Raw genomic sequence first — 14,399 nt, 5'->3', positions numbered from 1 at the left:
CTTTCTGTACCTTCTTACGAAATTTCAATTCGATCCCTAGAGAGAAAGTTATGACGATTTTCCTTAGGTCACCTATTTTGAATGTAATTCAAGAGTCTGCAAAAAGACCAACTTCCTCAGATCATATCTCCGCAAATATCGCGCAAAAAGCTCTAAAATTCGGACCCAACATTCAACGCGATTTCTTCTCAAATGGGTTTTTTTTGCGACTTCTGAAACGTCATATAAAAAAAGTTATAGTGAAAATGCCACGATGACCTATTTGGAGCAACGAAACCCTAGAATCCAAAGCTCTGATACAAAATGTTATGAAACCAGCTCAAGAAAGATAGAAAAGATAGATCAACGCCTTAGAATTCAGCCTCTTCGAGGGGGAAACCTCCTTTATATTACATAAATGAACAATTCTTGGATGATACAAATGAAAAGACCTCCTTTCTATATATAGGAGTCTAAGAGGTCATAACATAATCAGAGCCGACATAACAATAATAATGTAAGGGTACAATAATAACAATAGTGGGCTTCTATGGGGCACAATAGTAACAATATGGGCACTACATGGGTACATCAATATAATAAGTGGGTTATACTAATAACAATAAGGGGTTACACTAGTAGTATAGGGGCCTAACATCATGTAGGCTCATGAAGCCCAATAGACATGACTCTTCACCCTCATTGACTTGTATAAATACAAGTGTCCTCTCACCTCATTTGGCATCTTCATCACTCACACATTCTCTCTCCTTCTCTCATTGGTTCGTACAACATTGGGCATTCTCTCTCCCACGTGTGGCACAAGAAGGACGAAATTTTAGAGTTAAATTGTAGTGCCAAAAATCACAAAAAATCTGCAGTTTGACCAACATTGACCGTGACCTTCTAGGCATCATTTGACTTCAATTTTTTGGGGTTATTTTTGTCTCAGCAAGCCACATCTTTTGGCACAAAAATCGAGGCATTTTGTGCACTTTGACTGCAAACCAAAATTGTAGGTTGACTGTAGATTTCAGACAGTTGTTTGACCAAGTTTGACCATTGAATTTATCATTGCTTTGGGCTCGCTTTGACCTCTTGATCAGACCAAGTTTCACTGGGGAAGATCGAGCTATTTTGAGGACATTCTATTGTTTCTTTGACCAACGTTGATTTTTTTGGTTATGGTTGAAGTTTGACTGCAGTTGACTACAAAAATTTACAGTGTTGTTTTGACTTTGAATTGGGTAAGTTAAATTGACTTTTGTACTCTCTCTTTGTTGAACATTTGATATAATAATAATAAGACTCGATTAAAGGGTTTTCACCACAATGGGGTTTTTCCCTTGCATCCGCCAAATCTAGTGTCCTCTTGTCTTGGCTTGTCTTCTGCATTTTGTTTCATGTTCTATCTGCTTTAACTCTCAATGCGATTCTTTTGCTATTGGAAATTGGAAATTGTTATTGGGTTGCTAAGGAACATTGAAGTAAATTGTGTTAAGCATAGGTTAACTAAAAGGTTAACTAAAATTAACAGGATGTCAACAGGATTCATGATGCTTCCAATGGGGTTGACTTAGATCCCTCACTCTGTAGTTTTGTTTGCCATATCCTAACAATTATAGGTTTCATACATGTCCATTTTTGCTCCTAAATTTTTTTATTAGGGTGACTTGGTTGAGTTTCTCCTAGCAATTGCCAATTATAGGTTTCATACATGTCCATTTTTTCTACTAAATTTTTTTATAAAGGTGACTTGGTTGAGTCACTCAACAATTTTGCATTAGTCTCCAGGGAAGTTTTTACCTCCGAAATCTCCAAATTTTAGTACCAACATATGATTGATACCGTTTTCTTTCTTGTGATCTAACCTTGATGCACATACTACAATACCAGTACAAAGTCAATTGCAGAGCCTAAATGTAAACTTTGAATGCATAATTAAAAAATAATTTTTCTTTTGTGAAAAAAATAATAATTTTACCTACTCTTATTATATTTCCACTTATGTTTATTCATAATAAATATTCATTTTCCATTAAAAACCAAATCCCCAAATCCTGTGATCTTTAAACAATGTAACCACTTTATAAAGTTTTAATTCCCCTTAAAGCATGCTAAATGTCATTATTGAAAGGAAAAAAAAGGTTTTCAAAGACTTGAAAATACAAACTTTTATTATTCTTTTTAACTTCTTTGGGAAAAAAACCCAAAACCCAACTTTTATTATTCAACCTAGAAAAGAGGAAAAACTTTCGCTGGCACATCTTAAATATGAATGTATAATGTTTTTAAATAATGAAATTCAAAATATCTAATTTAGAGTCAAAGTCAACGAATCTTCCAATCTTAAAAAAATAAAATTAAAGTTCAATAAAGGTGTTTTAGACATTCCCAAGCGTTGGCGCCTTTTTTTCAAAGTCGAGGATAAATTCCTCAATCCTCCTCTATTTGATTGCAGCCATTGATCAAATCTCATCGACGGTTCTCAAGGAACCGATCGAGGTGCAACGGATCAATATCTCTGAGTCGTTGATGAGAGGCATTGGGATTGAAGCAGCGAGATGTGTGTGAGAGGGTCTCTAGATATATATTCTCCTCTCGCAGTCCTCCCCAGCATCGCTATTCTTCATTCTATCATTTCGGTTGGAAGCAGCAGCTAGCGAGAAAGAAAGATGTCTGGGCGTGGAAAGGGAGGAAAGGGTTTGGGAAAGGGAGGTGCGAAGAGGCACAGGAAAGTTCTGAGAGATAATATCCAGGGCATCACCAAGCCTGCTATCAGGCGTCTCGCCAGGAGAGGAGGCGTTAAGCGCATCAGCGGTCTCATCTATGAAGAGACCAGAGGCGTCTTGAAGATCTTCTTGGAGAACGTGATCAGGGATGCCGTGACATACACAGAGCACGCCAGGAGAAAAACTGTGACAGCTATGGATGTCGTCTACTCCTTAAAAAGGCAGGGCCGAACTCTTTACGGCTTTGGAGGCTGAGAGGTCTCATTCTGACTATTGTTCATTCATTACTCAGTCATTTCTGGTGTCCCTAGACACCACCTTCGTATCTATGGGAAATTTTGAGGCTGTCGAGTGTCGAATGCATTGTTTTAGTTGCAGCTCGTACGATTTTATTCAGTGTGTTGAGAGAGGAGTTGTCTATGTCGTTACTGGATTGCCCCACTTTTAGCTCCCTTGGCCGTAATTTGGTGAAAAAAAGAAGTTCGTTCAATTTGATTACTCAATTGTTCAGATGGTGCAATTGTGATAACCTGGACCAAATCGTAAGGTAGATTGTGTGATTATGCTAATCTCTATCAATTCAAAAATCAATAGCCGGGGTAAGAGGACAGCTTTTAACTTTGGGATTCTTTTCAATTTTAATTTTCAAGTTATACCAAAATATTGCCGGAAATGATTTGGAAATGGGGTATAGCTATTGATTGCCTTACCGTGTTAACTTTGGTGTTTTTCTATGGATCAGCACTGCCTCTATTTCTCTGTTTTGGCTAGAATTTTACAGAATTTTTTTAGATGTAAATTACAATTAGATAATTACAATTCATTGCAATTTGAATCAATTGACAAGGGCGAATAAGTGGTTTGTTGATGCAGTTTTAAAGGCGTGAAAATACGCTTTTTGATACATTGACATTTTTAAAATTGAAAGGAGAAGGGTAGTTGGTAGTGTATTTTATTGGGTACCTGGGTTATTGGATTTCAACGGTATTGTATCATATTTCAGAGAGAAATAGTTAATAAAATTCCTCAATGGTATTGAAAATATTTAATTAAATTTCTCAATCTTAGGATTGAGTCCCTGCACCTGCAACAGCAAAATGGCCACCCACACACACATACTTTGCTTAGTTATGGGTGCAATGAAACAAAATGATGCATTGCGACGCTGACTGGGATCTTCGTTTATTTCTCACTGTAGCAATTATCTCAACATAAATCCATTGCAATACAAAACATTATCGCGCAATTCTTATTCCCAAAATTGAGAGATCACGCACCTGCTAAATCCTAATTTTCAACGGTACTTTTATCAGATTCCAGAGAATTATTTAATTACCTTCAGTTTTAGTCCCTGCACCTGCAGCAGCAAAATGACCATATTTTCAGGAGAGCCAACATCGCCATATACACCACTACGGATATCAACACCCCTCGGTACATCTTAGCAATGATAGGATAGATAGTGGTCTCTATCTTCTTCATCCTGCCATCAAACTCAAACATCAGTCAGCTACTTGGCATCCAGCCACTGGATTTTTTGGTTCAAGGCCATCTTGAATTTTACATCCATCTTTGCTACAGTCTTATCATCTCTCTTCTCCAAGGAGTTCTTGGCCTCTACCTTCTTCTGCTTTTCATCTTCGGCCTTTAATGTCTCATAATCATGAACCATCTTATCAATCTGCTTGTCATCTTCAGCCTTTAACGTCTCATAATCATAAACCATCTTCTCAATCTCCTTGTCATTTGTGATGGTGGTTTTGTTTTTTGGACCAATGGTTTTGTCCCTATCAAAGACATTATGAATATTGTCATCAACATCAAAGCACAATGATTTGTGGAACTCCTTTAGCAGCAGGGGTTATACTAGAAAGTTTAGATTTGCCTGGCAACAAGTTATTGTCCCTGGTTCAAGTTCATTCACCCTCCTACACTTGAATCAACACACCAGCTTGGTTGTCTTAAGTAGAAACGATCTGCTCCTTTGAGAGGATGTTAGTGTTCCTAGGGATGAGAACTGTCATAACCCCAGCTGCAGTTATAAGTCCTACTGAGAGGGAAATAACATCTAGAAGCAACAGATCTTGCACTTTCTCATTGCCTAGGCGGTTGTTAGTTTAGAGCAGAAGAGAGAGGAGCACCATTCATGAGGCCCATGGGCTTGGAGATGATTCACCGAGAGCTCCCCAAACAATGTTCAGGGATTTTAGAATCGCATATTCTTGTACATCGATCCTGTGCGTAAAATGCAGGTGAACAGATCATTAAACCTCGCTGCTAAAACCTGTTGAGTCCTCAACTGCTGAGAGAAGCTTGAGCATTCCTTTTAACTCTGGCCGCATTGCACTTAGATCTTCCCCATGCTGATGGAGAGAACTGTGTGTAGCCTACAGTTCATTGGAATCCATAACCATTGTCGACCACAGAAACCTGAATTAGATTTTAACAAATAATAGTGTATTATCCATTTCATGTGTTTCTTGTCTATATGTACGTATTAAAGGAAGAAGTGGGGAAGCATGAATGAATTTCGTATTTTGATCATTGACCAAAAAGATTGTTATTTAAAATGAACTATGTATCATGTGTGTGTTTTTTAATGTCCATGTCTTTGGCACGGAAAACTATAATCTCTGCCCATGCCTTTTATGTTTAATATCTATGCATCTTATATGTCTTTCATTGTGGGTGGGCTCCTTTTTGTCTTCATCCTTGCTATCCTTTACATGTGTGAGTTTGGACCCTTGTCTAGGATCAATGGATATCAACTCTAAGGATGGAAGGGTTTCATATTACTTATGATGGGAAAGCTTTTTCTCTTTCATCCTTGCTATCCTTTACATGTGTGAATCTAGCTTTTTCTCTTTCATCCTTGCTATCCTTTACATGTGTGAATCTGACCCCTTGTCTAGGATCAATGGATGTGAAATCTTATGCCAGAAGGGTTTCATATTACTTAGGATGGAAGAGCTTCACAACATTAGTTTTGACTATTAAGTCTTTAACTATCCTAATTTATGATATATTATATGGTTTTTTAATATGACAATTGTTATTTTATAAGGTGTGTGGGCCTAATGGTTAAGAGCATGTGTTTCTTCTTAAAAGATTACAAGTGCAAATCCAAATGGGAATAGAGTATGTACACCTCCATAGACTTTAGTAGTTGAATTGTTATGTGGAAGTGACTCCCTTTCCCATAAACAAGGGCATTTCATACACCAATTTCATGTCTTTGGTTATGACTTTAAAACTAGATTATTACTATTATTTTATTATAACATAACATGTGTTGCTAGTACAATTACTCAATGAAAATAAAGAGACAATGACATCGACAAGATAATGACTAGGGGATTAGTGCAACTAGAGAGGCAACAATGTTGGGGAGAGAAGGACATCAAGGAGATCATCATTGTGTCGAGAAGTGATCGACAACCCAATATGAGGAAAATGTTACAATATTTGTAAATAAGTGTAAATATTTAAATGTCGAATCAATATGGAAGAGATGTTGTAGTATCCATAAAATGAAACATTAAATCAAAAATTAATAATAATAAAATACAATGTCGACTCAATAAAAAATAATAATAGAAAATTAAAAAAACAGATTTTTTAAATTTATTATATTGTAATTTTGTTTTTATATAATTTTTTTTCAAAAAGAGTCATAATATATATATATATATATATAATATGTATGTCATATAAATAGTAGTTATAAATTAAATCCCTTAGACCATATAAATTAAAATAATGATTCATATTCATAAAATTATATTTCAAAACTTCATATTTAAATTTAATGGATAAACATATAAAAATTCAATATTTACAATAAACTTTTTCTTTTTGAGTTATATATCTATCCATCTATGTCATCAATGTTATGCACCTCACATTTAAAATTTAAATTAAAAAATTATAAAACATGTTAAAAATAAATGTTTTATAATTTTAATACATATATTTTTTTGTATGAAGGTTCGACTTTATATTACTGTGCCAAAAAAATACAGTGTATTTTTGTTATGCCATGGGTTGCCTTGTTGTGAAATTGGCCAAATAACACATGTTGAGCTCCTTTAGATTATGCATGTTTTCCTTAACTAGTCTATTTGGAAAAAAAGGATTGATAATTTTGGTAAGAGCTACAAAATTGTTGATTACAATATGGACAACTTCCCTTTGATGGGCCAACCAGATTTTGATAAAATTGAGAAAGCATCTCCATAAATTTGCAACTACATAACATAATTCTTAATGAGACAGTGGACTAACCATATGCCGAGAGCCCGAGGGGAGTTGGTGTGAGGCCAAGAGAGTAACTCCACGAATAACTTGTTGCCTTTGCATTAAGATAGAATATGACTATATACAAGGAGAGGGAGACTATTGGGTTTCATCTTCCAATGTCTCTTCCTCTTCCAACTTATCTTATTTTGCTATTTACAATATTTACATGAGACTTTTAACTCCAAAGATTAGGTGTTCAACATTCCCTCCCTTAATCTGAAGGGATGGTGGTGAGTCCAAGCATCATTTTGAATATTTCAAACTTTTCACTTCTAATTGCTTTGGAGATGTCTGCAATATGCTTATTTGTAGAACAATGATGTAGGTTGATTGTTTTGGCCTCAACATGATGTCGAATTAGATGGTATTTTGCATTGATGTGCTTTGTTAGATCATGGAACTTTGGGTTTTTGGCCAAATTTATTGTAGAAGTGTTGTCAATCAAAATATGAGTTGAACGCACTTGTTTCTTCTACAAATCTTCCAGAATTTTCCTAAGCCACACAATTTACTTCATTGCTTCAACTATTGTCACATATTTTGTCTCAATTGTGGAAACTGTTGGAATTGATTGTTTACGTGACCTCTAGGAGACAACCCTTGATGCAAGACTCATAACATGACCTGAAGTAGATACTTTAGTTTCTTTATCTCCATTGAAATCTAAGTTGAAGTATTCAATCAAGCTGAAGTCATCCACTTGTGTATACTTGAGTCCAAAGTCTTGAGTTCCCTTCAAGTATTTTAGAACTCTTTTGCAGTGGACCAGTGACCCTCACAAGGCTTTTGCATAAACCTGGAGAGGATTCCAACAACAAATGAAATGTCTGGTATGGTAGTAGTCAGGTAGTTGAGAGCTTTAAGTTTTGTTCCATTGGAGTAGTCAAAGGGTTGCACTTAGCGATGCCAAACATGTTCAACATATCTCCAATGTACTTCTAAGAGACGAATATAAACTTCGGATGTTGAGTTACTTCAATACCAAGATAGTAGTGAACATAGCCCAAATCTGTCATTTCAAAACCTTTCTTCAGTTCTTTCTTTATGGATGCAATGTAGCTCTCATTGTTCCTTGTCATCAGAAGATCATCTACATACACTACAAAATATACAATTGTTTTGTCAACTTTCTTGACAAACAAAGTTGCATCATCAAGATCATAATGTTTGAAATTGAGTTTCAGAAGATGCTCAGTCAATTTCTCGTACCAGGCTCGTGGTGCTTGCTTGAGGCCATACAAGGATTTTACAAATTTGCATACTTTGTGTTCTTGATTTTTCACAACAAATCCGTCTGGTTGGGACATAAAAACATTCTCTTTCAGATCAAAGCAATTTTTACATCCATTAGATGGACTTTCCAACCATTCTGAGCTTCCAAGGCAAAGAGTGTCTGGATGGTAGCCCATTTTGCTGTGGGGGCAAAAGTTTCTTCATAGTCAACCCCTTCCTTCTGTACAAAACCTTTTGCCACAAGCTTGGCTTTATGTTTGTCAAGTGAGCCCTCTGTTTTATACTTGTTCTTGAAGAGCCATTTGCAGCGTATTGGTTTGGTTCCCAATGGAGGATCAACCAGCTTCCAAATGTCTTTTTTTATCAAAGCATCATATTATTTCTACATCGCTTCTTTCCATTCATCATGAGAAGCGTCTTCCTTTAAGGAAGTTCGTGCAAAATTTGTAGACAAATTCAATTCACAATCATAAGAAACATCCATATCAATAGGTGAATCAAAATTGTCTACATCACCTCCATTATGTCGAGTTGAGCTTCTTGTAACTGTATTTCCAACCTCATTAGGACGAGCACTTTCAAGTGTCTTTGTTAGCAATTTTGGAGGACCTTTTTGAGATGGCCCAGGCTGCTCACTTAACTAAGATGGGGCTGAATTAAGATTTAGTCTCCCAATTCTGTCAATCACATCACTCAAAGTGTCATCAATGGCTTGTGCTTCATGTAGGGGAGAGAGTGCTCCAGAAGAAGATTTCACATATTGATCCAGTATAGGAATCTCCCCTTCAAGATGTGGAATTTCATTATCAAACTCTTAAAAAGACTTTTCATGTCTAAATGTATCCAAGCGTTCAAGTTACCACTCAACAACATTGTCAATCTTGGAAGATTCAATAAATATCACATCTCTGGATATTATAAACATCTTATTCATTTCATCATAGAGACGATATACTTTGGAGGTATTTGAGTACCCCAAGAAGATACATTTGCTACTCCTTGCACCGAGTTTGTTTCTTTGTTCCTTGGGTATCAAGGCATAACAGGTGGAACCATAAACCCTGAGATGCCTCACCGAAGGAATGTGGCCATACTACATTTCGTAGGGAGTCTTGTTTTTTATAGCATTATATGGATACTTATTATTTATATACACAACACATAGAACTACATCAACGCAAAACATCAGTTTAACATTCTTGAAAATCATCATGAAATGTACCATATTTAAGATTTTTTATTCATTATTTCAACTACTCTGTTCTATTGGGGATTATAAGGCACGATTGTTTGATGTTTGATCCCATCTTGGCGAAGATAGTTTTCAAATTCATTTGATGTATATTCTTTTCCATTAGTAGTACAAATAGATCCAATATGAGATTGTGCATAATTTTCAATCCATGCATGAAAGTTCTTGAGTGTTTCAAAAGCTCAAGATTTGTTCTTCAATAAATAAACCCAACACATTCTGGTGTAGTCATCAATAAATTTCATCGTATATTTATTACCATTTAAAGAAGGAACAAACATTGGGCCACATAAATTAGAATGAATGAGTTCAAGTTTTCTATGTGCTCTGGAATGAGAATCATGAAAAAATTGTGTGTTGTGATTTCCTAAGATACAATCATTACACTGCTTAAGTTTCCTAGGGATAGTAGGCAAACTAGTAACACCATTTTTCTTCAACAAACGGACGATGTCATAGTTCAAGTGTCCAAATCTAGCATGCCATAAAATACTTGATGGACATGTACCTTCATCATAATGAGAATTTTATGAAAAGTTTTATGCACGAGTAGAAGTTCCTTGCAACTTCAGAGGCCTTTCTTCTTCTATCACAATCATGACAAGTGAGTGATCTGATGCTTTTTTGACCTCAACTTTGCCATCAAATATGTGAATGGAGTGTCCTTGTTGGCAACTGATGTGGACCAAGACAATAAGTTTCTCCTCAACTTCGAGAGGTATAGAACATCATGTAGAAGAACGTCTAGAAGACCAGGGAATTTGAGCTTGATGGTGCCAAGTCTCGATGGCTTGAGTTTTGATTTGTCTTTTAAGTATACTGCTTCATCAACATTAACAATGAATTCTTTAAAGAAATATCTTTTGAAGTTCATATGGCAAGTTGCTCCTGAATCAAGCAACCAAACATTTTTCCATGAAGCAAGTGAAACATTGAATAAGTCTTCAATTACTCCAATGTTGCAATGTGCTACAACATAATGAGCAGACTTAGGTGCTTTTCCTTTCCCTTTGTTAGACATTTTACCTTTTCCTTCATTTCTTTCCTGATCAATTATGTCCCAAGATAGCTTACATGTGGAAACATCATGTCCATCTCTATTGCATCGAATGCAAAGAAGATTAGAACTTTCTCCTTGGAAATGCCTGCCCCCCTTGCCCCTAAAATTCTTCCTTCCTCTTCCTCTTCGGCCACCTCTTCCTCTAGAAGAATATTGTGCATGATTCTTCTCTTTCTATGCAAGACACACAACTTCTTCATGATATTGAGGAGTTGTCTTTTTCCCAAAAGTATTATCTCTTTCAACAAACTTCTTTTCAAGGGAGTCAAAAGTAATCTCCTTAAGGTTTCCACTTGCTTACAATGAGTCAAGACACTGTGAATAGGTGTGATATAGTGCCTTGACATAAGCTATGAGAGGAATATCTATTTCAACACCAGTGGCTTTTATGTCATGCATAATGTATCTTACTTCTGATGCTAACATAAGAGGGTCATCATTTTTCAACTCAAAATTGAACAACTTGATCATCAATTGAACAACTTCAAGTTTAAAGTGTGAGTCATACAATTCCTTCAACTTCTTTACGACTTCAAAGGAATTTGGAAATGGAGAAATATGACTACTCACCTCTTCATTTACGAATGTTGCAATCAAAGTATAGGCCTTGCTATTCTTGTTTTCTGAGATGGCAAGTTCTTTGTCTGAAGTAGGATTTTCAGGTGCATTGTCTCCTTCTTCACAAACACCTTTCCACAACTCATTAAAAATAAAGGCGTGTTTTATCCTCTAAGACCGCTAATGGTAGTTCTCTTTGCCAAATAAAACTACCCCCACACTGGAGATGAGCGAATGCATCATAAAATCTCAACGTTAGACAAAAACGTTCACCGTGGCAGCAGTTTCGACCTCCATAAGATTCAACTTAATGTTTAGATGCGAGCCTCTTCAATCCTGAATCGACCTTTTTTTTCTTTGATATACAAACTGTAAATTTGAGTAAACAGCTTGTGAAAACCATTGGTATCTCCCTAAAAATATCGTATAATAGGGTTGAATCTTACGCTAGAACACACTCAGACATCCTGCAAAGTGCTCACGGGTTCCCTCTTAGACAAACTTGGGATCTTCACTGTGTATGAAGAGAATAAGCGAGTCTTTAAACACAGAGAGTGCACATTCAAGTAGGGATGCAACACTGCGTAGCATACAGGAGTGCAACATCAAGCGTAACAGAGAGCAACACCAAGTGGTAGAAAATTCAATCGACCAAAACGACCACCAACGCATATGCCACAGTGAATAAACAATCTAGAAATTAATGCTGAGCTCAAACACACGTGGATAGAGGACAATAATGACCATAAAGATATTATAGTAGGGAATAATGGCAATAGATAGGAGTTACAACAAAAAGGCTAATTTGGGAGCTGACTCTGATACCATGTTAGGCCAAGAGGGTACCTCCACGAATAACTTGTTGCCTTTGCATTAAGATAGAATATGAAAATATACAAGGAGAAAGGGACTATTGGGTTTCATCTCCCAATGTCTCTTTGCCTTCCAATTTATCATATTTTTCTATTTACAATATTCACATAGGATTCCTAATCCCAAAGATTAAGTGTTCAATAGTCACAAAACTCTGATTGGCATGTCTTCTAGCCTAAATTAGCCTTCCTTACAGTGTCCTAGGTTGACCTTTGATCTTTTGCAATCCCGACATGAAGAATGGGGCCCGAAGTCTTCAATTGAGCCCGCCATCAATACCCTTGAGCCTGTAACTAAATGCTCCATTGAAGTCCTTGAGAAGGGTGGGTTGAATTTTCAATTCGTTGAGATTGGTCTCTTGGGAAAAATATTGAGAGGGGGGTGGGGGTGAATCAGTATTTTAAAAACTCACTTAAACTTTTCTTTTATTATTCATATTTCTGTGTGCGACTATAATGAAGTAAATTTGCGTTTGTATGCAACTGCTATGCATACAATTAGCGTATACCTAGTTAACTAACTTTTCAGTTAATTCATCATTTGTTTAACTTTAACCAGTGTATCAGTATTTCATTAGGGATTAATTAAACAATAACCATGTGCAATGAGAACAAAATAAACCATCACACATAAGCAACACATCAACACCCATGAACACCATGATTTTTAGGTGGAAACTCAATGTGGGAGAAAACCATCGATGTTGTCGTCTCTATCTTCATTTTTTATTATAATGAAAAACTTCTTACAATCTTGTATTGGCACAGATTCATACTAGCACGTAGGAAACCACCTGTAGAAGGCTACAAACTTCTCTCGTTCTCCAACAACCACTAGAAGGGATCTTCAACCCCCTGATCTCATTTACCAAAACCCCCCGAAAGGGAGCTCCAACCCCCTGATCTCATTTACCGACACCCACCGAAAGAGAGCTCCAACCCCCTTATCTCATTTACCGGCAACCACTGGAAAGGAGCTCCAACCCCCCGATCAGATTTACCAACTACTATTGGAAGGAATCTTCGAGTTCCTTATTGAAGGCTCCAACCCTCAGCGCCTTTGTAGACCATGTTTCATATTTCATACTGGATCCACCTGAACCAAAACATCAAATCTGTAAGCCATGTTTCATCAAATTTTCAGACTGGACCCATTACCATCATTTAAGCCCAATATCAAATAACAAACTGAAATCAATCACTGTATCAAATCATTGAACCAACTTAATCACTAAATAATTGAATAAATCAATTACCAAATCTCAAACAACCAAAGCAACGAGGTCATCTTAATTCACTGTATACTCTTCATCAAAATGTCAGACCTCTTACTGTTCATCACATAAACCAGATCCTGTCACTGCAAACCTTGGTTAATCTTATGTTAGAATATATACGCTACTGTTATGAGACATACCCATGTATATATGTGCCTTCTCTTCATATAACCTATGTACAAATATCAAAACATTGAATCCTGAAATTGAATCACTACACTACTGAAATCAATCACTGAAACATATATTGATATTGTCACATATCTCTGAACCAAATACAAATCATCTCATAGCAACATCATTACTATTCAATATTTCATAACATAATCAGTTCAACCTCAACCAACATTGTCAAACACAGATCATCATGAAAGACTTCATCGACAGACAACAATAAACACAACAAGACTGATCATACATCATATACAACAAAACCCTAGCATATGTATGCAACCCTTATAAGACACTTCTGCGTATGTACACGCCTTTCAAGAAGCATACCCACGTACATATCTATCCATATTGCAGAATCGATACGCGACTATCCAAAAGCCAATTTGCGTATGTATGCGCTCTTTCTGAAGAAAAATTGCGTATAGATCTGTAACTATTGAATAATACCTTTGTTGCACAATAGATCATCAATCAAACCCAAATATCGACACATACTGTAAAAGACACACATCATAACATCATCATCACAAATCTATCAACCCATAAGCAGATTATTCAATGTGTAGTCATTTCAGATCTATAAGATCTTATCCATCATCACATTCCTGAGTGCACACTTATTTCAGATCAAACAATTAATCAATAAACCAAATCATACACTCTTAGCACTTTGATCTCCATCCCCTTATATATCTAAGGCCTTAGCCAATACTTTAGGCTAATTTCGTAGTTATGTCGATGGTATTATTTGATGGGATCAAATATCTGTTGTCGAGCTCATTACTATGGGCCAATACCATGGTAAAGACTCGTGGTATTGAGAACACTGTTGTGCGAAAAATGTACGCAACTTTGCTTCACCATACCTGCATATGTACGTGGCTTTGCTTCACAAAACCTGTGTATACGTGGCTTTGCTTCACAAATATGGAATTTATAACCAAGTCCAAAGACCTCAATAAG

The 14,399-nt window shown here is 36.2% G+C and overlaps 1 protein-coding gene across 1 annotated transcript in view; it reads left to right on the top strand.

The window, feature by feature from the left end:
- Positions 1-2,583: 2,583 nt before the first annotated feature.
- The window catches only part of LOC149186165 (histone H4-like), an 86,008-nt gene continuing 74,192 nt past the window's right edge, over positions 2,584-14,399 (top strand). Inside the window, exon 1 of the mRNA XM_089410924.1 lies at positions 2,584-3,071. Coding sequence (XP_089267050.1) covers positions 2,655-2,966 — 312 coding nt within the window. The 5' untranslated portion in view covers positions 2,584-2,654 and the 3' untranslated portion in view covers positions 2,967-3,071. The remainder of the gene's footprint in view (positions 3,072-14,399) is intronic.

The sequence above is a fragment of the Pinus tabuliformis genome, chromosome 3_1, assembly GCF_031772625.1.
Source record: "Pinus tabuliformis cultivar Carrire ecotype Pingquan chromosome 3_1, CPIR1, whole genome shotgun sequence".
Classification (NCBI taxonomy): domain Eukaryota; kingdom Viridiplantae; phylum Streptophyta; class Pinopsida; order Pinales; family Pinaceae; genus Pinus; species Pinus tabuliformis.
The sequence above is the reverse complement of the archived record's forward strand: the minus strand, read 5'-3'. Positions and strand labels throughout refer to the sequence as shown.